Source organism: Ochotona curzoniae, unplaced genomic scaffold (genome assembly GCF_017591425.1).
Source record: "Ochotona curzoniae isolate NIBS_2020 unplaced genomic scaffold, NIBS_Ocur_1.0 scaffold_2453, whole genome shotgun sequence".
In the NCBI taxonomy this organism is placed as follows: Eukaryota; Metazoa; Chordata; class Mammalia; order Lagomorpha; family Ochotonidae; genus Ochotona; species Ochotona curzoniae.
Genome location: NW_024467094.1, coordinates 6,247,977 through 6,271,966, shown reverse-complemented (window position 1 = coordinate 6,271,966; position 23,990 = coordinate 6,247,977). Strand labels below are relative to the sequence as shown.

Genomic DNA, 23,990 nt, shown 5'->3' with positions numbered 1-23,990 from the left:
GACGACATGGCCATGGCGGCCTGCTCCACTGGCTACGGACTTGGAAACAGCCAGCAATTCAGAGAAGTGGCTTTCTGGTGCTTTCCTTAGCATTTCAAAAAGATGTCAAAGTGACTACAGGGCACATTTATTTTGTCTGGAAAAAAAGAAAAAAAGATCTGTGTGTGAGCGTGCTTAGACCCTGCAGATGGGGGCATGCCGAGAGAGGCCACGGCCAGGCCAGCAGGCAGGGACCTGCATGCAGCAAATCAGCCGGCGGGTGGCAGGGCTCTCGCGGGGGAGCCGAAGCCACCACCACCTCCACTCAGAGGGAAAACCCCACGAGCGTTGGCGAATTGGCTGCATGGAGGGGAGGAAGATCTCCAAACACGGGTGACTTAGAAGGAACCGACACAACCTAGGGAAAGGAAAACTTCTCCCAAAGTTCAACAGAGCCCCCCACAACAATCCCAGTGCGAAGTGTTCCTTTGAGATCGTGGTCGGCGGACGGAGACCTGCAGGCACGGCTACTGGACTGTTCACTTCCTTCAGTCTAGCCTTCCAGTATATTCCACTTCTCTACCCCAGCCATCCCTACGTCCAACCAACAAAACCTTTGCTGAATATTCTTAGCACTAAGCCAGGAACTTGGGAGTGGACAAAAGGCACACATTACTCCAACTCTTCTGGAACTCACACTGTAGGGACCAAAACTGCTTACCGTGGTGCCCATGGCAAAGTCAATTCTTAAATATTTTTCACTAGACTATATTGGTGTTAGTTCAGAATAAAAATTCAATTTGAAAAATGTCTTCTTTTCCAAAGAAATTTTATCATAGCATCTTGAAAAATCTCCGTGAATGGGGTCTGATGTGATAGCCTCGTGGCTAAATCCTCACTTTTCATGTGCCAAGATCCCATATGAGTGCCAGTTGGTGTCCCGGCTGCTCCACTTCCCTTCCAGCTCGCTACCCGTGTCCTGGGAAAGCAGTCAAGGATGACCCAAAACCTCGGGACCCTGCACCCAAGTGGCAGACCCAGAAGAGGCTCCTGGCTTCGGATCTGCTCAGTTCTAGCCATTGCGGCCTCTTGGGGAGTGAACCAGCATAGATTTTTCTGCCTCTCCTTCTCTCTGTAAATCTGACTTTTCAATAAAAATAATAAACCTTTAAAAATCTGTGAATGAAATATTTTCTTTTTTCTAATTTTAAACCAATCCTATGTTTCCTCCTACCGTTGGCCAAACTAACCCGAGTGACTTAGGGGAGGAGGGAGGAAGGGACACAGCTTTCAGACGGGGGAAATTCTCATTACCTTTTGAACTTCCCCAGGCTTTCCAGGAACAACCCCTACATAAGCTAATGAGGAGCACGACCCATGGCTGCACGGGCCTGTGTAGACACATTTACGACTATCACACTCAATTCTTTTTTATATCCCACATATTCATTTTTAAGAACATCAGTGAAGGTGCCAACACCATGGTATAGCAGGTTAAGCGTCTGCCTTTCTACTGGCATCCCATAAAGGCACCGGTTCAAGTCCCGACTGCTCCACTTCCGATCCAGCTCCCTGCTAATTTACGTATCTAGAAAAGGAGCGAATGGGGGCCCATGTCCTTGGGTCCCTGTGCCCACGTGGAAGACCTGGAAGCCGCAGCCACTGTGGCCATCTGGGCAGTGAACCAGGGGACAGAAGATTCGCTCTTCCACCTGGAGTGAGAAAAGGCCACCCAAAGTCTTTCCTTTTGGTCTTCATAGTCTCAGAAGCCCAGGCTGTTGTTCTTGAGGATCATCAGGAAATCTAAAACCAGGCATATAAAACAAACCAAAAAAGGGGCAATGTTCTTTTACCCTCTAAGTCTCGGAACTTGAAAATAAAAAACCAGTGAGGGAGGGGGTTGGTTGCAAGGCCAAATTTATGGTGCCTGGGCGCCACCTGCTGGTGCAGGGCTGAAGTTCACCCTGCAGCCATCCGGAAGCTAAGCTTTACAGAAGCAATTCTACATTTTCTTACACGGTAAGCTTGGCCACATGTCCAGGAATGGGCCAAAGACACCAGCATGCTCACGTCTGATGAGGGGAGGTCTAGTCTTAGAGCCAGGCCTTTTGGATGCTGTCCTCCATAAGAACCCTTAATCTTTCATGTTCTTCACAAACCCAGCGAGTGAGGTGAGCGATTTGTATCCTGCATAGTCACATCTGGCATTCACAATCATGTCCGTCTTTGCCTGGCTCCTGCTATATTTTCCCTTTCTAGTTTGCTTATTTTCCCTTCCATGCTCGTTCACTGTATAAAAATCAGACGTCCAACTCATTGTGTAAATTAACACTTGAAGAAAATACATTTATAGCAAGTCCAAGTTACGGAGAAACAGGAAGAGTCAGCAAAATTCTACGGTTCATTGCTTGGCTGCAATGGCCAGGGCCGGGCCAGGCAAAAGCCAGGAGCCTGGAATTCCTTCTGGGTGCTTTAGCAGCGAGCTGGACCGGAAGTGGAAAAGCCGGGACAAGAACCAGTGCCCATATGGGATCTGGAATCACTGCTGCGGCTTAAGCCTCATATAAATACTATTCTATGGACAAAGACGTGAGTCTAGCAAAATGGTCATTGGCTGGAAATGGCAACCGCAGTAGCAATTCTCTAAGCCATGTGTAAAAATCCAAATTTCCCATCGAAAGACTTCATGAGGGGAGCCATGAGTAACATAGTTGAGTCAAGATGCCTGTAGAGCCATCACGTCCACCTCAGTTCATCTAACCTGTATCTGATATGCAAATGACTCAGACACGCACGCTCACTATTCACCCTGGCATCCCCTCCTGCTGTGGCCAGGCTCAGGACTCTGGCAGCAACTCTCAGGTGGACTCACGCAGGCAGCTGCACACCCGTGTGAAGAATGGCACCAAAACTATTCCTCCAGAAAGAACACACACAGGACACAAGGGGAAAAAATAAGAGTGTACCCTCTATTCGTTCTACAAGGGCTCCCCCAAGTTTCCTGCAAGGTCCTCTCAACCCACAGCGCTCACACCCCTTTTCGTCTTTTCCCATCTCCGGGACCACAGATGCCCCACGTCGTTCCAGAGCGACCTGGAAGTTGTGTGTCAGACAGACACATCCCCCGGGAGCACACCCCCTCTGTATCCCTTCCACCTTGTGCTGCGGCCAGGGACAGCAAGGACCCATTTGTGTGCCCAGGGCACCTTCCATGCCAACGAGCTTTGTGCGTTTACCTCACTCGACCCCATCGCACCGTGAGGGGCTCATCTCCATTTTTACTTACACAACATCCAAGAGTCAAAACTCAAACACAGGTTTTCTAATCCTCTTTTGTTCTGAATCACGCAATGAGAAAGTAACAAGGTGGGACTGGAGGGCTGCTTGACCAACCAGGAGGGAGATAACGGGACAGGAGAACTCGGCAACCAAAGCCAGTGAGAAGTGGACAGACCAGGGCTCCCTCAAATGGAACCACCTCAGGAACCCAGAATCAGAGAGGGGAGGGGTGAGACACAGGGATTAGGCCAACTCGAGTTCCAGCTCGTTCTCTGCCACTGAATCCACCTTGGGCACACCTTCCCTACGAATGGGTCTCCCAGTGCACGATTGAAGAAGGTCATCCTAGGATTCCCTCCAAAGACAAGGCAGGTCACGTGAAACAATGGACAGCACGCGAGTGTCCATCCAATACAGATAAGAATGGCAGATTAAACAGAAGACTTTTTTTTTAGCAAACAGGGACATTATTTTTTTTTTTTTACTTCCTGAAATAGTTTTATCAAAAGCCCAACCGGGAAAAGAGGCAACAGATATTTTTCTTAAAAATAAAAAGCAACTTCAATCACCTAACACAGTATACAAACTATTTCCTCTTGCTTCTTCCTGTTTACTCTTGGACTGGAATGTTCCTTTTTTTTAATTCTCAAATCACTTTTAAAACGTCAAATTAGTCCATGCGAGAATTGAGGGATCTTTTTACATCCCATGCCACAAGTCACCGCTCTCCTACAAGTTAAGGACTGGAGCTCAAAGCAAGCTACTCTTTTTTGGTTGGTCGGCGCTGGTTGGTCACCTTTTCGGTGAGCAAAACCCAGCCCAGTGCCGTCACATCCACTGGTGCCTGAGCAGTAAGGGGAGCAGGCCCTCCCACTGACAGCCGGAGAGAACAGAAGGGAACAGGCCCACATCTCTTGCTCTGCTGCCTCCACCCCAGGACCCTGTCCTACCAACTAGACATCTCCGACCTCCCGGGGATTCACAGCAGCGCAGCTTGCAGCTGCAGAAACAATCTGGGCCTGTTACAATGGCTCAATTGACTAATCTGCCACACTCAAGCACCAGCATCCCTTATGGGCACCAGTTCCGGTCCCCGCTGCTCCACTTCCCGTCTAGCTCCCTGCTTGTGACCTTGGGAAAGCAGCAAAGGACAGCCCAAAGCTTTGGGACTCTGTAAGGCCTGGAAGAAGTTCCTGGCTCCTGGCTTCGGATCAGCTCCAGCTCTGGCCATTGTGGCCACTTGGGGAGTGAATCAGCAGATGGAGGATCTTTTTCTCTGGATAAATCTTTCCACTAAAAAAATAAGTACATATTTATGTTACAGAATAAAGCTACAGAAAAGAACCTGTTGAATCTATTGATTTGGAGGGATGTCTAAAAGAGAAAGAATTAAAATACAGGAAAAAAAGACACATATATAGTATAATTCAGTTTTCATTAAAGAAAAGGAAGACTCATGTTTATGTAAACCTATACATGAATACTTGTGGAAGTTCAGATAAATGCAGGGCAGGAAGACCCCACCCCACAGAGCGGACGCTGCAGGAAGACCCCACCCCAAAGAGTGGACACTGGTTGGTTACTTCAGGAGACCTACATTGAAGGGAGGATGAGGAGAGAGAGAATTAAGCTATAATTGTACAGTCAGTGTGCTGGGACTTGTTCTAATGACCGTGTTGTTATAAGGTTATACTTGTCATAATGTTAACTTGCTACAATGGTCGGCATAATGTTATAAAAGACCGTGTTGGAAATTTCAAAGCCAGTTAGGGCGCCGTCTCCCCAGGATCAATGTGAGCAGGGGAATGTGAGCAAAGACCCATAGGAGGAACTGACACCGTAAGTGACCACTAGATTTACTCAGAAAATCCCTCTTTGCCTACAAATGAAGAATGGGAAACCAACATCAAACATGAGAAGTGGCAAAATCAAGGATTTTTTCCCCCCAAGTGGAAAGAGCAGTTGAAGAAAACGAGAGGTTGGGAACCACAGAGAGACGCTAAAGGGAGGGCGCGTTAAAATGCCCATGAGCTTCGTGTTCACACAGAGCAAAAAGTGGGAAGGAGAGAGACCTTTCCTACCCTTGGGAGGCACAAGCAGTCTTAATACGTGTCCTGAATGCTTTCCAAAGTGGGAAGACCCTAACTTGGCAAAAATACAGAAATCAGGAAGGATGGACGAGGCTTTCCCTTCTGCTGACCACATCGCCACCTTGTGGCTGGTCCAGCATATAGCTTCCAGACTGGGTGTGTGTGTGGATCTGTATGCATGTCAGTATACACGCATGCTTAGGAATATTTACATCTAAGCTTATATTTTTACACACATACACCAATACATATACACATGTGTGATACAAACATATGTAGGATATAAATGCATGTTCATATACATTTGTACTTACATGCATATTTTATAATTCTAACAAAACATAGAAACAGGAAAAAAAAAAACCCAAGTGTAGCAGCATAAAGCTTCCAGAAAATTCACCACGTGACTGCCACCGATAGCCACTCCCCACGGGGAACAGCAACAGACCTCAGAAGCTCCCTGACTGATGTCCCAGGCTTCACCCCCCACAGAGGGAGCCATGCTCGGAGCTGGTTTTCCCTTTGCGGGAATGACATCACACCACGGGTACTCCCGTGTCTGGCTCATGTCTCCGGACGGGATGCCTGCGAGAGTCAGCCACCAAGCAGCGGGCACTCGGTGGCTGGTTGATTGACCCTCATCTGCTGCACGATGACCACTGTAGGATCACGCTGTGATGTCCGTCACCCATTGCCCTGGTCGTGTTCCTCGGGTCCCCTCTCCCGGGGAGCTCACAACAAGCAGCATTGCCATGAACATTCTGGCTCAGGTCTCTTGGACGGCTCCACCTCGGCCATATGGTTTCCCGAGGAGGCCGCATAGATTTACGGTCCCACCGGTGGGATATGAGAATTCCAGTCGCTGCCACATCCTGGCCACACTCGTGTCTGTCACAGCGTCCATTTGAGCTGCTCTTGCAGGCAGGGCGTCAGGGCTTTGGCTGGTAATTTCCTGCTGAACACCTTTTCACAGGTGCGCCCGTCCCAGGTTGCCCTCTTTGGGAAAGTCCAGGTTCCGTCGTCCTCCCCATCCTTTTTGCTAAGGTCTGCCTGCCTTCTGATTTATAGCCGTCCTTCACATCACCTGGATCCATTTCCTGTCGAGCACCTGTCTGGCATAGAGTTTCTAGCTTGTGGCTTTTATCACTCCTCATGGTATTTTCTGAGAAACATTCTTTATTTTCATGGAGTCCAAACTGTCCTATGTTCCTTTTAAGTCGAGTGCCTTTCTCGTGCCTGTTTAAGAAATCTCTGCCTTATGCCAAGGTCAAAGACGTTCTCCGATGTCTTCTTCCAATGCTCTGGTATCTTTCACATTCGGATCCACGTTCTTTGGGGATTTATTTTATGTTGGCGAATGGCAGGGGCTAGATGTATTCCTCTATCTATGCAGATATCCAGGTGGCCTATTATCATTTACTAAAAAGACTCTCCGTCCCCCCCCCCCCCACTGCGTCTCAGCATGACACCCTCAGTCATAAATCAGGTGACGAAAAATGTACAGGACTGACATCCAATTCTCTGTTGTTCTCTGTCACCGCCGTGCTGGGGCTTTATGGTGATTCCTTCAGCCTTTCTGTCCTTCAGAATCGCCTTGGCCCTTCTTGTCCCGTGGCCTTGCTGTTGCATAAACCGTAACTGTGATCAGCTTCTCAAGCCACAAAATGGAAACACTCAACTGGCTGGGAACTGTCAATCTATAAATCAATTTGGGGGGAAAAACGGCATTGTTACAATGTTCAATCTTTCAACCTCTGCGCATGATTTAATCTTGCTTCAGGATCTAGTTCTCCTAAACAATGCTGCTTAAGTTTGCTGTGTAGGGTGTCTCAGACGTCTTGGTTGTTTCGTGTTTTAAAGACCCTGTTGGAGACCTTCCATCTGCTAGCTTACTCCCCAAAAGCCTGTGACAGCCGAAGCTGCGTCCGGTGGACATCAGGAGCCAGGAACTCCACTTGGGTCTCCGAATGTGGGTGACAGGGACCCAAATACTTGGCCATCACCTGGCACGTGACCAGGAAGCTCAAAGCACAAAATAGCCGAAATGTGAACCAGGGGTGCAGGTGGCCCAAGGGGCTGACTCCTCTCCTGCTCCAAGTCCCCCACTCGGCTGGCTCCTGAAACATCTTCAAGGACTGGCATTGTGTCCCAGGGTGCTAGGTTGCCACCTGCAACACTGGCATCTCACTCCGTATTGCAAGTTCAAGTCCTCACTACTCTGTATCTGGTCCAGTTCCCTGTTAATGCTTGGACCCCTGTACCTAAGAGGAAGAACCAGATGGGGTCCCAGGCGCCTGGCTCTGGCCTAGCCACGACCTGGCTGTTGCAAGGATTGGGAATGAACTAGAGGATGGGAAAATCTCTCTAACTATTGCATTTAAGTAAACAAAATAAATCTTAAAAAAAGGTAGGGGCGGCACATGGCTCAACTGGCTAATCCTCCACCTCCAAGTGCTGGCATCCCAATGAGTGCCGGTTTGTGCTCAGCTGCTCCACGTCCTTTCCAGCTCCTGCCTGTGGCCTGAGAAAGCAGTCGAGGACGGCCCAAAGCCTTGGGACCCTGCACCCACATGGGAGACCCGGAAGAAGTTCCTGACTCCTGGCTTTAGATTAGCTTAGCTCTGGCCATTATGGCCAGTTGGGCAGTGAATCAACGGATGGAAGATCTTTCTGCCTCGCCTTCGCTCATGCAAATCTGCATATCCAATCAAAATAAAATTTAAAAAAACATTAACAGATATCCCTTCAAGAAGTAACAGCCTCATAAATAAATTAAAAGCTTCAGACAGCTGTTCGCCAAGTTCTGACATAATTTAAAGATATTTACAAATGCTACTTTCAACATGCGATTTCACAGTCTTCAAGATACAGCGCTAAGCAAAAAAGAAAAAAAAACACAGTGGCAAGTGCCTACTGCACCATAATTCATGTAGTAAGATCAAAACACAGGCGAGAGGGGTGTGTGTGGTGGGTGGGTGGGAATCACCTCCGGGAGGATACTGACATGAAAAGAGCCGAGCTGTCACACGTGGCTGCCTCGGGAAAGGCCGTGAGGAACCTGTACCTCGGAATGGACAGCCCCTTCGCTTCCACCAATCACTGCTTCCTACAGTATGACTGGTTTGACCGCTTACTTGACACTTGGAAAATCTCTTTAAAAAAATCTCCTAGAGTCCCTTGCAACTACTGGATTGACTCAAAATGTTCATATTTTGGCCTAATAGTACCAAAAACTGCCTCTCTTGTCCTCTCCACCGCCCCCTCCTCCCCCAAAAAAAGTGGCCCACAAATCGTGCTTCTCGCTGACACGTACGCTGGGAGGCGACAGTGATGGCTCGAGTCATTAAGGTCCTGCTACACTGCCCCAGGAGACCCGGATGGAGCTCCCGGATGGAGTTCCCGGCTCCCGGCTGGCCCCTCCCAGCTGCTGTGGGCATCGCGAGCAGGGGGTCAGTGGACAGGAGCAAGGAGGTGCTCACACGCCTGTGCTCTCAATCTTGTACTTGCTCTGTTTTGTTGCAAATTTGTCTACTGAATTTCCACTTTTATGCGGCTTGTGATGGAAGAGACAGATACGAAGAGAAACATTTATTTGCTAATAGTCAAGCATGATGCTAGGCTTTGGTCGCCAGCTTTGAGGAACATCGAATCTAGCCTAAGAAACAATACACAGGTCAAGCTGTTGCCTGGCATCTCACACGGACACCAGTTCAAGTCCCAGATGCCCCACTTCTAATTCAGGTCCTTAAAGCACCAGGGAACGGAGCAGAGGGCGGCCCCAGTTGTTGGGTCCCTGCACCCACGTAAGAGACCCGGATGAAGCTCTAGGCTTTGGCCTGCTGCGGTCATTTGGGAAATGAGTCAACAAATGAAGATCTATCTTTCCTTCTCTACGCCTTCCAAATAAATATTTTAAAAATAGTATATGTAGGGCCCGGCACGGTAGCCTAGCAACTAAAGTCCTCGCCTTGCATGCACCCACAGGGACGCCGGTTCTAATCCCAGCAGCCCAGCTTCCCTTCCAGCTCCCTGCTTATGGTCTGAGAAAGCAGAAGACGGGCCAAAGCCTTGGGACCTTGCACCCACGTGGGAGCCGAGGAACAAGTTTCTGGTTCCTGGCTTCGGATCAGTTCAGCTTCAGCCATTACAGTCACTTGGGAAGTTATCTCTAAGCCTGACTTTCCAGTAAAAGTAAAATATAGTATATATACTCACCAAAAAGAAAATGATTAAATATTAAACCATGAAGTCTCCCTAGCCAATCAATTCCCCCACTGGTAATGTCTAACAGCATAATACAATTTGCTTATGAATTCACCTGACTTCCTTGTAGGATTCTCCGTTTCCTGGCTACAGTCATACAATCACAGCAATTCAAGTGCAAAAGGTAGCTGCCGCTTGGATGCTGCAGGCTTCTCCCACAACACTGCCACGACGCGTGCCTGGGACGCAGCGGGCACTCAGCCATCTCGGCAGTCAAAGCAGGTGGGCTTGCCTAAGACACTTTTGCTTCCTTGCCCTTTTCATTACAGTAATGGGGAGTTTTACTATTCTTTTTTAAAGATGTTATTTATGTTGATTTGAAAGTCAGATTTGCATGAAAGGAGCGACAAAGATCTTCCATCCACTGGTTCACTCCTCAAATGGCTACAACAGCCAGCCAGAGCTGAGCCAATCCGAAGCCAGGAGCCAGGAGCTTCTCCTGGGTCTCCCACACGCAGGTGCAGGGTCCCAAGGCTTTGGGCCGTCCTCTGCTGCTTTCCCAGGCCACAAGCAGGGAGCTGGATGGGAAGTGGAGCAGCGGGGACCCGAACCAGTGCACATATGGGATTATGGCACTTACAAGGGGAGGATTAGTCAAATGAGTCACCACACCAGGTCTGGAAAAATCTAAGAAGTTCGATTTCTGGGGTATGAATAAAAGGGACAGAAAATTATGGCTCATCTGTAGTCTCACACGAGCCGGCTGATGCTGCTCTTCCTTAGCAATTCCCACTTCTAGCAGAGTAGGCTAGCTGAGTATGAATAACAGTAACCAAGGGAGAGTCCATCAGTGATTCTTGTGGTTATCTAAGCCATTTCCTTCTCAGAAAACAAGCTTTACACAGGAAAAAAAAAAAATCAATGGTTTACAATGCGGGTGTCAGGGGTAGGACAGGTATTTTTAAATTGAATGCTAATTTTTTTTTGCACATCTTTTTTTAATAATTACAGTGACATAAAACATAACATTGGAAAAAAATTTTCTTAATCGGTAGCTCAAGGGAAGAGTTTTGTAAGATTGTATCTCAAAAAGTCCACAGAGCAATGCAAGTATTTCAAAGAAAACCTTTGACATCCATGCCTGGCTTTTTCCTTTTCCATGAACTTTCTGAAGACCCCACCTATCTACAATTGAAACAATTTGCACTCTGAGAAAATGCGAACGTGTCATTATCATCTTTTCGACTTCAGCAATCGGCCTCCCGATGCGTAACTAGGATCTCCAACGCGTACTAACTTCCTGTTCCCTGTAATCCTCCGCATAGTTGGTAGTGTGAAGATGAAAGCTTGGCCAATTAGCCACCCACTACAGCCGAGTTAATCGCATAATCTTCGAGACGGTTGCAGAGCACTGGGGTATGCAATGATTCCCCGCCCCCCCACAGCCACCCCGCCTTTACAGAGCAAGATTTAACTAACTGTGGGACTTAGCCAGCTCTCCTCTATTGGAGGGCCACGGGGGCCACTGCAGCTGTGCCACTGCCTTCTAAGTCGGGGCTTGGCTTCTTCTCAGAGACACTGTGGCATGGAGAGACTTCTCTAACAAGTTCCCAAATACCCTGAATTAGTCAGCCATTGCTTCTCTAGGCCAAGGCCTGCTGCTTGAGGATAAAGTCCAGTAATCTGTAAGGTAACACGAAGATTCCTTCACGTGACAACTGCATGTGCAGCTACGCCCAGTGCCTCACTAAAGTTTGTGCAATGGAAATACTGATCCAGAGTCAAGTGTGACAACATTCTCCTGTCCTTCATAAGAGACAGAAGGGGTCAGGGGAAGATGGAGGAAGTAGAAAGACTCCAAGAAACAAGGGATGGGGGGAAGAGAGAGAACTGCTGTCCAAAGCAAGCAGGAATGGGGCTGGGTGGGGAACGGACGGAGAGGGCTCTGGAAAGAGGCAGGGGTCGGCCAGTTCTGGTAGGGTGGAGCACACTGATCTTAGGGTGTCAGCTACTGGGGGCTGGGAAATGACGGGATAGAGCAGGCTAACTGTAGTTCCCCGCACGTATGGTGGCGGTGTGGTCAGGCATCTGCGACACACGGAGCCCTGGAGAGCTCGTCTGTAACACTGGAACCTGTCGAGCCTTGCGGGTGGCCATCTAGGGGAAAGACCTGTGCCCCGACCCCAAAGCGACAAAGCAACCCCAGACATCAAGAAATAAGAGAAGCCGATCAAAACACCGCGGGGTGGGCCCCGGGCTTGGACCTCACAGGGAAGACGGCCAGGGAGATCTCAGTGAGTTCCCAGAGATGCCAGAGACACTGAAGCAGCACAGAGCGGAGCGGGGAGGTGGTTTCTCCAGGAAACGAACAGGCTCCTGCCAATGAAGGCATCGACAGTGCCCCTCCGAGGGGTGGACTGGACCAGACCATGTCTTCTCTCTGCAGTCAACCCTCAGAAGGCAGGACCCACTTAGGGATGAGAAACTGGGGGTGCGGTGAGAGAGCACCTCAAGGGTGGAGACTGGCAGGAAAGAAGGCAAAACGAACGCTCCAACAAAGACCAGCAAGTCGGGCCTCAACTCTGCAATCATGTGTTTTTCCTGGATCATTGATTTGCTCGCCCAATCACACATAACGCTTTTCACCTCCGGTGAGTGCACACCGGGACTCTCCCCGCTGGCTCCTGGGTCGCTGCCACCCACACAGTCCCTGCGCAGGTTCCCCAGGCACTAACTACGCCATGGTTTGTATTTAGCACACATTTCTCCTTGATGAGACTCCACTGAGGTGTCTGTGGGACTGGTACTTTGGGGACACAGACAACTCTAGTCCTGGCAAGGATTCATCAATGGGAAGTGGGTGTGGAATTCACCCTCCAGGCCACACACCGCTGTCCGTCCCGTATTCACACACAGTGATTTTCCTTCTTTCTGGGGGACCCACACCTCAACACCACCTTGCCCCCTTACTCTGGGCCACATTCCATGCCAACTGGACCAGTGTCCAGTGCGCCTTCTCCTCAGCCTGCCTTCGGAGACATTTCTCCTTCAGCGCACCCACACAGTTCTCGAACAACACAACACGTATCTTTTGCCCTCCGATTCCTCTTACAGCGCGTCAGGAGGTCTGGCTGGTTACCTCGATCACGTCAATCCTCGGGATCCCGACGACCTTGACATCACAGTTGCTCCTCCACGCATCTCATGGCGCCCTCAAACAGTCACCCAGGGAGCAAGTGGCAGCCTTGGGCCTACCCTGTCAATCAACCTTGTGTGCAGAGAGGGGAGGTGGCAGCCCTAGAGGCAGGCAGGGCCTGGGAGGGCCCCAGGAGGCCTCCATCCGGAAAACTGCTTTCGCTGCTAACCTGCCACTTATCAGCTCCCCTCAACCTGACCCCAATTTCCCCACAGACTTAACAATTTTGGTTTGAAACATAGGGCTCAAGATGGCCTCAGCTAAAAACAAACAAAAAACAAACCAAAAAAACCTCCAGAAGGCAGTCCCTGCCAGCCACTGGTGCCACAGCTAGAGTCAATCTGAGACCCGTTTTCTAAGACAATGAACACACTTTGCAAGCCAGGCCCCAGGAAAAGACGACACAGAAAAAACAAGATGTGGGAGAGGACAGGCGGGTTCACGCCCAGGTGCTGCCGATGTAGACTAAGCTAATTATTAAGAACTCCTGAGCCAAAGGCACCGATGAACTTGGCGTTAACACCTAGGACCTGGCCATCCAACACAGACATGGGCTGTTAAGCGTTAGGGCCAGTACCTGTCTGCTAGAAGCACCTTGAGCGTCTGCCCCAGGCCTGCCTGCCACCGGGATCTCACTTCAGACCTTAATCACACACACAGTCCAGATACTTGCTTTTCTCTCTCTTTCCCCCAGTAAAAACTTTTGGGTAACTCTGATGCCAGGTACCACTGTGAAGAACCCATTCTATGCATCAGAACTCCTCAAAGTATAGCATGTGTTCTTGTGCCACCTGAAGAGCTCGTAGAAACTCCCAGTTTCTAACCGGCTCCCATGAGATGAATGCTGAGATGTGTCAGCTGCAGGAGGCAGTGCTTGGCAGAGCAGAGACCCAAGAAGGGCACTTCTAGAAATGCATGGAAAAGAAGTAAAGGCTAATTGATTACTTAGCCAAAAAATATACATTTTTTAAAATCTAGGGATATAAGGGGGTCTGTAAAAACTTGGGAATAAAATGTGTTATTGTGAAAACACACCCAGCCTTCACATTTTTTTTTCATACTGGAATAAAGTTATCTTTGACCCCAATTTTCCATGAACTTTTTGAAATGCTCACAAATTATCACAAGAGATCACGAGGATGACTTAAAATTAAAAACAGGAGGGGCTCAAGCCTTACCCGGCACAGTAGCCTAGCGGCTAAAGTCCTCACTTTCAACGCACCGGGATTCCATTCCTCTTCCCTTCCAGCTCCCTGCCTGAGGCCTGGGAAAGCAGTCAAGGATGGCCCAAAGCCTTGAGACCTGCACTCACATCAGAGACCTAGAAGAAGCTTTTGGCTCCTGGCTTCAGATCAGCTCAGCTCCAGCTATTATGGTCTCTTGGGGAGGGAATCAGCAGTCACATTTCCCTCTCTGTGTATCTGACTTCCCATTAAGTTTAGCCACTGCTTGGGTTGCCCATAGGAGAGCACCTGGTTCAAGTCCTGGCAACTCAAACCTCCTGTTCATGTAGACCCCAGGAAGCAGCAAATGATGACACAAGTACTTCTGGGCCCCTGTTACTTGTGTGGGAGACCCGAATGGAGTTTCCAGGCTCCTGGCTTTGGCCTGGCCAGGCCCTGGCCACTGCAAGCCGGTAGGGAACAAACTTATAGATGGAAGATAGAGTCTCTTGCTCTGCTTTTCAGGTAGGTAAAACTAAACTTAAAAACACAACAAAAGCCGCAAACACCTAATTCCTAAGACAGCCCTTTTTATCATCGTTAAACGACACCATGGAGACCAATAAACAGCCTGGCGGCCAACCATCTCTCAGCAACCAATGACCGCGTGCCATGGCCCCCATCCTCCACTGCCCGGGAGAACTACTGAAGTGCTTCCCTGCTTCAGACCATCACTCACGCCTCTCCTTGACGTGCATTCCCCCGTAACTAAACTCTTACATACCGACTCAGGAGAGCTCTCCCTTCAGTGTGAAGATACGAGTTCCTTTTCACCCCCGAATCCCTTGCTTACCTGGTTCCGTTTCAACCACCTGCTTCACCATCCTCCTCTACTTCACTTCACCCCAGACCAACGCACTGAAAGCTGCCAACGCTTGGTATGACTGCAGTTAATGGGGCCACCGTGGGCGTCCTTCTGCCACTTACAAACCCTGCCCAGCGCGTGGCCGGGAGTGCACCGCCACTCTGACTCCTCGGTTTCATTTCTGCCCCATAACAGCCTCACATTCTGCCTGGCCTCCTGGAGCTCCCAACCGCACCACTGCTGGAACCAACAGGTGTTGGGGGAGAAAACGACTTCCTCTTCCAGGGCTCATCCAAGGGGCAGGGTTTGCAATCATGGCTGCATGGCAGAATCACCTGGAAGCCTCCTTCTTCCCGGCCCCAGCTCCCCCATATCCCCTCTAATTTAACAGTCTGGAGTGTGGTAATGCGTGGCTCGGGGCACACGTGGCTCTTGGGACTACTCAGTTCCTAACTAGAAACTACTGCAGGGAGAAACTGCCTCCCGCCAGGAAAGGCAAAACAACCCTAGTGGAGGAGAGCAGAGGCCGGCTTCCACTTAGAACTCATTTCTTTCCATCGTGGTTCCTACGGGGAAGCCAAGAAACACGTGGAAGGGGGAGGGAGGCTAATTCTACTAAAGATGTCACAGTTTACGGGTTCTCAGCCCCAGCCTTGGAAAAACCGGGGCCGGCCACAGAGCTGAGTTGAGAGCAGCTGTGGGCTTTCTGATGTTGCACCGCCCGCTGGCCAAGGACCCAGGGAGAAGAATCCAGCTCCTCACTCCACCTCCAGAGACCACAGCCTACAGTCTTCTTAGCACACGTTTGTATTACATGCCTTTTTTTTTTTAGGTCACTCATTTTTCCCCCTCCGTATATATATAATGACTGCAGGCTAGCAAAGCAAAACATAAAACTAAACCAAGAATTTTCCTGATTTCATTATTATTCTGAGTATGTCCCCCCTCCCTGCCACCCCAGTCCCCACAAGGTGAGATTCCACTTTCTAGGTTCAGCTTTACTAACTCTTAAAAAAAAAAGAAATAGACTGGAGTCGAAAACGACCCTCAAAGGCGCTACACGTGAGCTGAATGCATTTCCTTAAGGAACTTGAAGCCATTCAAGAAGCAGCTGTGATGCCTGCCCCATCTACCTCGACCCGCCCAGCAGCCCAACCCCGCCAAAGGAAAGCACTGTACCTGATCAGGTCGGGCTCCGCGCCCTCATTCTTGAAGGATGCCAGGAGCAGTCTCTCCCGCGTCACGAGGTCATCCAGCAGGTTCTGTCTCCGATCCCCCTCCAGCTGGGTTCTGCAGGCAGTGTGTTAAGGTCCAGTGGTGGGTCCTTGGCCTTGCTCCCCCTGTTAGCACCTCAGGGTGCTTCTGGTTTCCCACCAGCTCTAACCACTGATACTCTGAGGAGACCTGACCCCCCGTCTGCATGTCCTGCAGCTGTGCCCTTCGGCATCAGAGGTCAAGGACCTAGGCAGTGAGTACCACCGCAGAGGGACTTACAAACAGGGACCTAGCTAGTGTACAAGGCTCCCGGTGGCCAACCCCTAAGGGACTCTCCCAGTCTAACAGGGGCCACCTGGGCTCTGGGGGTCCTTGGTGGTTGAGTTATAGTTACCCTACGATTTTGTTTCTGAAGAGGAGAGGCTATTGTCTGTGAAGACCTCTTTTCTCCATTGTAACCCCTAGTCATCTACCTGGAACAAGGTTTATAAATGTTCCAATTACCAAATCATATATATTTTTCTAATGTCCCTGATCTTTTTCACTTTTTTTTTTTTTAAAGAAAGATCTACTTATCTATCTGAAAGGCAGAGTTAGAGGGGAGAGAGAGATCTTCCATCCTCTGGCCCACACCTCAATTGACTGCAGCAGTCAACTGGGCTGGTCCAGAGCCAGGAGCCAGGAGCAGGGAGGGATTCAAGGACTTGGACCATCCTCTGCTGCTTTCCCAGGTCATAAGCATGGAGCTGGATTGAAGGTGGAGCAGCTGGGATACGAACTGGCACCTACGTGGGATGCCTGCACTGCAGACAGCGAGAGGCCTCCCCTACAGTCCCTAACAGTTTGTTACTAAAATGCACCACGTGTCTTCTAAGGAAAAATCACAAAGAAATAACTGCATTTCAGTGTATTATTGTAATGAGCATTCTAAGTTAGGAGTTCAAAAAGCAAGCTGTTAGTCAACTGTTGTATCTACTGTCTGTTATTTCACCTTTATTGAACTGCAGCACCAGATAAAAACACCTTTTCCAAGACAATTCTACCTTCTTGGTGAATGTTCAAAAATAATATCAAGAACAAATCTAAAGTTTTACATATTAGTCTCCCTGAAACCATACACACGTGTGTGTGTGTGAGAGAGAGAGAGAGAGAGAGAGAGACAGAGAGAGAAGGAGAAATCTGCCATAAAGTGCATGAGTTTTGGAGGAAGCTAACAACACAACTTTAAAAAAGGATCTGACAGAAGATATAAAACAAACACAGGAATAAGCCAGCCCTACTCAATTTTATCTGCTTTTTGCCTTCTTATTAAACTGCCTTTGTTTATGACAGCTCAAAAGCTGGTGAGTCAAAACAGCCCTGGCCACAAGCAACTAGATCTAGTTACAAGAACCAAGACATGAATGAGCCTTGGGGCTCACACAGCCTTTCAAAGGCTTACAAGTATTGCAGCTAGACCCAAAGCAAGTAGACCCAGCTAGTCTCTGTCGTGGTTGCTCCACCTCCAACCCAGCTCCCTGCTGATGTGCCTGGGAAAGCAATGGAGGATGGACCAAGTGCTGAGGACCCTGTTACCCAGGTGGGAGACTGCGATGGAGTTCCTGATCCCCTGGCTGCAGCCAAGCCCACTCTGGGCTGTTGTAGCCATTTGAGGGGTGAACCAGTGAATGGAACATCTCTCTTTCTCCCTCTGTAACTCTGCCTTTCAAATAAAGGAGCCAATCTTTAAAGAAAAAAAGAAAAGAAGAGGAAAGAAGAGGAAAGAAAAGAAAAATGATCAATTTCCAGAAACCAAGGAGGCTGAGCAATGTTTGTGGCTTTAGATAGATACCTGAAAAATGAATTCTCCCTGCAATCCAGAAAGTCATACCTTCCTGAGTCCAATCACTACCATGATTCTCCCGTCTCCTGCTGGACTGACAGTCATGGAACAATCCGTCCTGGAAATTGTGAAGTGGCAAGTGTAACTAAGAAACTGTGAGCTTAAGCACTTCCTCCACAGTAATAAAATAGTCAAATATTGGCCCTTTTTACCAATGCATATCAAGAATATCCATGGTTTTAAAAATATTAACAGTGGATTATCAATAAAGCAGAAGGCTTTCTTCTACCTAAAAGAAACTATACCCAAATTAAATAATAACAATAATAATAGAGGGGTCAGCACCATAGCAGTGAAGCTTCTATCTGCAGTGCCAGCATCTACTATGGACTCCAGCTCATTGCCTCTGGGCCGCTCCACTTCCTATCCAGTTCCTGGCTAATGTGCCAGCAAAAGCAGCAGAGGATGGCCCAAGGACTTGGGACCCTGCACTCACGTAGGACACCTGGAAGAACTGATTCCTGCCTCCTGACCCACCCAGTTCTGACTCTTGCAGCCATTTGGGGAGTGAACTAGTGGAGCGATAATCTCTCTCCTTGCTGTATAACTTTCCCTTTTAAATAAAAATAAGTCATTTACAAAAAAAAAATAGACACTGTGATAAGAATTACACAGCCTGGAGCCAGCACTGAGGCACAATGGGTTATGCTGACCCTGTCATGATGGCATTCCAACCTGAGAACTGGTTCAAGTCCCAGCTGCTCCACTTTCAACCCAGCTTCCTGCTAACGTGCCTGGGGAAACAGCAGAAGGTGGCCTCTGCACTCACAGGAGAGACCCCAAGGGAGTTCCAGGCTTTGGATGGCCCAGCTTTGGTCATTGTCTCTCCTTCTTTCTCTGTAACTCTGCCTTTCAAATAAAAATAAAATAAACCTTTTTAAGAAATGAACAGGGAAGCTGTTTGTAGACTGATAACGATGCTAATTAATGCTGCTAGATGCTTGACTAAATGCGGGGATTGTCTGACATGGAATTATCTCCACATACAGGTGTTAGAGCAAAAGAGAGGGGGTGGGAAGCAGAAGCAGCAAGCAGTAGTTAACACGGTGGTTGGGACGCCCACACACCATACTGGAGCGCCAGGGTTCAAATTCTAACTCCGCTCCGGACTCCAGTTCCTGCTAACGCGCGCAGCCTGCTAGGCAGCAGAAGAGGGCTCAACTACTTGCATTCCTGCCACCCCCAAGGGAGACCCAGATTGAACCTGCAGCTCTCAGCTTCAGCCCAGCACAGCCTTACCTGTTGCTGTGGCATTTGCAGAAAGTTAATTAGGAGCTTTCTCTGCATGCCCTTTAGTGCATCTATGTTCCTCTCAGATACATAAATACATATATAAATTTTAAACTCAGAGGGATAATGTTGAGAGGACCCCAAAACACTCATGGAAAATGCTTATTAGGAAAAAAACTGCACGGATTTCAGAATTTTTTTTTTGTACCAAAGTAACTTTTAATTTCGTTTTCCTACAAACTTTTGAGAATTTTTAGTTAAAGTAATTTTAACATATCTACCCACGTCATGCTTAGGAAAGCCTGGGGTGGTGGGTATCAGCCATCAACACCATCAAGGAGGAAGAATGCGATGGGACAGAACGGAGATGAGGGAGAGGTGAGGAGCCACTGGGGGGAAGGGGAGTTAATAAAAGATACACAGAGGTAGAAAGGTTTTTATTATTATTATTATTATTATTATTACAATAGGGGTAAAAATCTAAAACCCATCAGACACTAGTCACAGATTTTAATGTTAAGAACAAATTGACAGCGATGACTCAATTGTCTGATCCTCATTTCGCAACGGCCAGGATCCCAGATGGGTACCAGTTTGAGTCCTGGCTGCTCCACTTCCCATTCAGCTCCGTGCCTGTGGCCTAGGAAAGCAGCACAAGATGGCCCAGGTGCTTGGGCCCCTGCATCCACGTGGGAGACCTGGAAGAAGCTCCTGGCTGCCATGGCTTTGGATCAACTCAGCTCTGCCACAGCAGCCATTTAGGGAGTGAACCAGCAGATTGAGGATTTTTGTCTCTCCTTCTCTCTGTAAATTTGCCTTTCCAATAAAAATATAAATAAATTTTTTTAAAAGAGCAAATGGCAATTAAGGTATGTCAATTAATTAAAAGTGGCACTACTTGGTGATTACGTTGTGTAGATGAGCTATTTGGACAAAGAGGCTGTGTCTGACTCCTGGCTTTGCTCGCCAACAGGGCAAGGCCCAGCTCTCCTGCCTGGCTTGGAAATGGCCCTCCTGGGCCGGAGCCTGGTCCTTCTCATGTGGGCAGGCCTTCTGCCCTGGCACCATGCTGGCCTTGCCCATCCTGAGGCCTGCAGTCACGGTTCACTTAACTTTCCACTTCTTAGAATCCGGTTAGAAATAAAAACTGGAACAAGGTGACAACAAACCTCATCTGGAAAATCCAAAATAATTCAAATCCTAAACCTCCTGAACTCCAATGTGTTGCTGCATGTGGGACACTCAGTATTACGAAAACTGTTTTGTGCACAAATACATTTAAAACATTGCCTCAAATTCCCTCCAGACCATGTCTATACAATACATGTGGAACGTGAATGAATTTGACATGTTGGACCTGAGCCCTTTCCCCAAGATATTTCATTACCTATATGAAAATATTTCAAAATTCAGACAAACAAAAAACCAAGCGTTTGTGGGTCTAAGCATTTCATACAGGGATACTCAACATATACTACATGAATTCAAAATATTCCATAAAACTAACCAATTAGGAACATCCTATTATTTGGCTTTATATTTGATTAAAAAACAATCTCTTGGGAGAGAAGCATGTAAGGAGGTGGGAAGAGGGAACGTAAACAGAGGACAGGTTAAGGGACCATCGACAAAGCACGAAGTGACCCCTTTGACACGTGCATTCTATGTGTATATGAGCTGGGTGGAATGGAAGAGTGGGGACATGGTGTGACTGTGGCTAAAGGGGACCAGTAGGACATAGGGGCAGCGGTTGGGGCCAGGGACCTCCTCTGGCACCAACTTGAATGATGGGGGGGGGGGGCGTCCCAAGGCCAGATAAGGAAGAAGCGACTGGCGCTGATGAGGTTGCTGGAGGCACAGGGCACCCTGGCCCCCTCTCTGGCATTTTCTCTCAGTTTGAGAGCAGGCTGAGACATTCAGGAAAGTCTTAGTTTGTGAATGGACTGCTCTGCAGTAGGAGGGCATGTGCAAATAACGACTTTTCCAGGCTGTGACAGGGCGACTGTCAGGATGCGGCGTGTGGCTCCGTGGCCAGAAAACTCACCGGCACAACGTCTTAAGACAACAGGCCCCACCAAATATTTGTGAGAGACCAGGCTGCATTGTTTTTTTTTTTTTTTAAAGATTTTTTTTTTTAATTCAAATGGGGCAGAGTGACAGAGAGAAGGAGTGGGTAAGAGAGAGAGCGAGCGGGAGATTCGTCTTCCATACACTGGTTCACTTGCCAAATGGCTGCAACAGCGGCGACTGAGCAAGACGGAAGCCAGGAGGCAGGAATTCCATCCAGGTATCCGATGTGGGGGACAGGAGGTCCAAGGACTCGGTCTGCTCTTTGCCCAGGCCCCACTAGCAGAGTGTGGGACAGGAAGTGGAGGAGCCAGGGCTTGGACCTTGCCAGTCCCCAGGGCCAAGTCTTCACCTTGCTCAAAGTAGGTGCTGGTCCCATTTTACAAGTACCAGTTCTGGGTCATCCTTTCTGAGTGTTGTGAAGATAAACACCCGTGAAGGAAGGGTGGCTGTCCGTGCGTTCTCCACGGCAGCTTAGGATTTGTGAAGTGTCCCCATCTGCCCAGAATCTTACCCTCGCTGCAATTCTGCAAGCAAGCCAGCTAGATTTGCTGACATCTGCTTTGCACATGAGCCAGAGAGAGAGAGAGAGAGAGAGAGAGAGAGAGAGAGAGGAGAGAGGCATGAAGAGGCGAGTAGCCTGGCCAGAGGCACATGTCTAACAAGTGCTGATAACTACCCTGATTGCAAAGTATTTTCTTGACCTTTCCCAACAACCTTGAGAAGTGTAACTGTTCATCTCGTAGAGACAACAGAACTACTGCAGTCAGAAAGGCAGAACTGCTGTCTGACTGTGACCCAGTGGTACAGCCGTTTTATGGTCTCGGCTCTGGCTGGTTCCGACAACAGGGTTCCTTCTAGCTCATTACTGGAACTTGAGATGCCGCCCACACTGGGGTCTACACACAGGGCGGAGGGAAGCTAATACAGCCTTCATGATACCTGCTAGGTACAGACGCTCAGACAACGGGCAAAACGACGTCTCATAGCAGGAGGGAGCAGACCTTAACACCCCTCCACACACACACACACACACACACACACACAAAACTAGAGAGAATCACAGAGCAAATTAGACACGAGAAGATTCTTGCATAGATCCTGTCTACATAGCAAATTTGTCAATGTGGGAAAAAAGCTTTGGGCCAGGCACGATGGCCTAACGGCTAAAAAGTCCTCACTTTGCACATGCCAGGATCCCATATGGGTGCCAGTTCTAATCCAGGCAACCCTGCTTCCCATCCAGCTCCCTGCTTGTGGCCTGGGAAAGCAGTTGAGGACAGTCCAAAGCCTTGGGACCCTGCATCTGTGGGAGACCTGGAAGAAGCTCCTGGCTCCTGGCTCCTGGCTTCGGACTGGCTCAGCTCCAGTTGTTGTGACTGCTTTGGGAGTGAATCATCAGATGGAAGAGCTTCCTCTCTATCTCTCCTCCTCTCTGCATATCTGCCTTTCCAATAAAAATAAATAAATCTTAAAAAAAACACACACATAAATCTCCACTACAACACCGGATTCTCTTTGCAACCTCAGCTGTGAGTACAAAGCTAAACTCGGCCTCGGGATGTTTTCAGTAGAGAAGGGAAGGGACCCCCAATATGCGCTCACCATTTGAGGTTGTTAGAACTTAGACTATGTCACAAGGTTTGCAGGAAAGTGGAATGAAAAGATGAGCTTGTTTTGGTGTAAAAATTGAATTGTAAAAAGTTTGGGGATTGGGCAGTGGTTAAGGTCCTCACCTTGCACGCCCGGGATCCCACATGGGCGCCGGTTCTAATCCCGCAGCCCCGCTTCCCATCCAGCTCCCCGCCTGTGGCCCGGGAAAGCAGTCGAGGACAGCCCAAAGCTTTGGGACCCTGCACCCGCGTGGGAGACCCGGAAGAGGCTCCTGGCTCCGGATTGGCTCAGCTCCAGCCCTTGCGCTCACTTGGGGAGTGAATCATCGGACAGAAGATCTTCCTCTCTGTCTGTCTCTCCTCCTCTCTGTATATTCGCCTTTCCAATAAAAATAATAAAAAATAAATAAATAAATAAATAATCTTAAAGAAAAAAGTTTGGGGATGAGGGAGAAAGGAAGGGGACCAAGAAAGGTAAAAAGAAGCTTTCATAACAGACACTACCTTCTCCTACTCATTCTATGAAAGAAAAAGTCTCCTTGAAAACACGGAGGTTTAAGAGCGCCCCCTTGGGGTGGATTATCTGAATGCCATCTTGGGATAGCATACCTGCATCACGCTTTTGAAAAAATAAATGGGATTTTAAAGAAGACTCTTGTATTACAGTTGAGTTTTATTATTATTATTATTATTTCTTGGAAATTCTTCAATATATGTATCAAGGTACCTAAATATTTTCAAAATATTATAAGGAATTCTTTCTAGTATTCTAACCCTAAACGCTTAATTCAATAATTTTGGAAGTAATTCTGAGAGTTCCATAAACCAAAAACCTGTGAGTTTTCAACAGACGGTCAGACCAAGCATTCGGGAGAACAAACTCTATTAATGTGGCATGCTCAAAACTCTATAATAAATAACTAGCAGAAACCATTGACTGAAAAAGCAGAAAGAGTTCTTAATTTGTACCAGGGCACTTCAAAAAGTTCATTTAAAAAAAAACAGAATTAAAAGAAAGTTTATTTTGGTGCAAAATTTTCATGAAACCCATGCAGAGTTTTTTAATGAACTTTGAAAAAATAAACTTTTCTTTCAATACCGTTAAGTTCTTTTTGTTTTGAAAGATTTATTTTTCTGAAAGGCAGAGTTACACAGAGAGAGAAGATGAGAGCAAGAGAGATTTTCCATGCACTGGTTCTCTCCTGATA

General features: G+C 48.2%; 1 protein-coding gene across 1 annotated transcript in view; it reads right to left on the bottom strand.

The window, feature by feature from the left end:
• The window catches only part of STX8 (syntaxin 8), a 228,133-nt gene that overhangs the window by 186,707 nt on the left and 17,436 nt on the right, over positions 1-23,990 (bottom strand). The window contains exon 4 of the mRNA XM_041000400.1: positions 15,955-16,065. Coding sequence (XP_040856334.1) covers positions 15,955-16,065 — 111 coding nt within the window. The remainder of the gene's footprint in view (positions 1-15,954; positions 16,066-23,990) is intronic.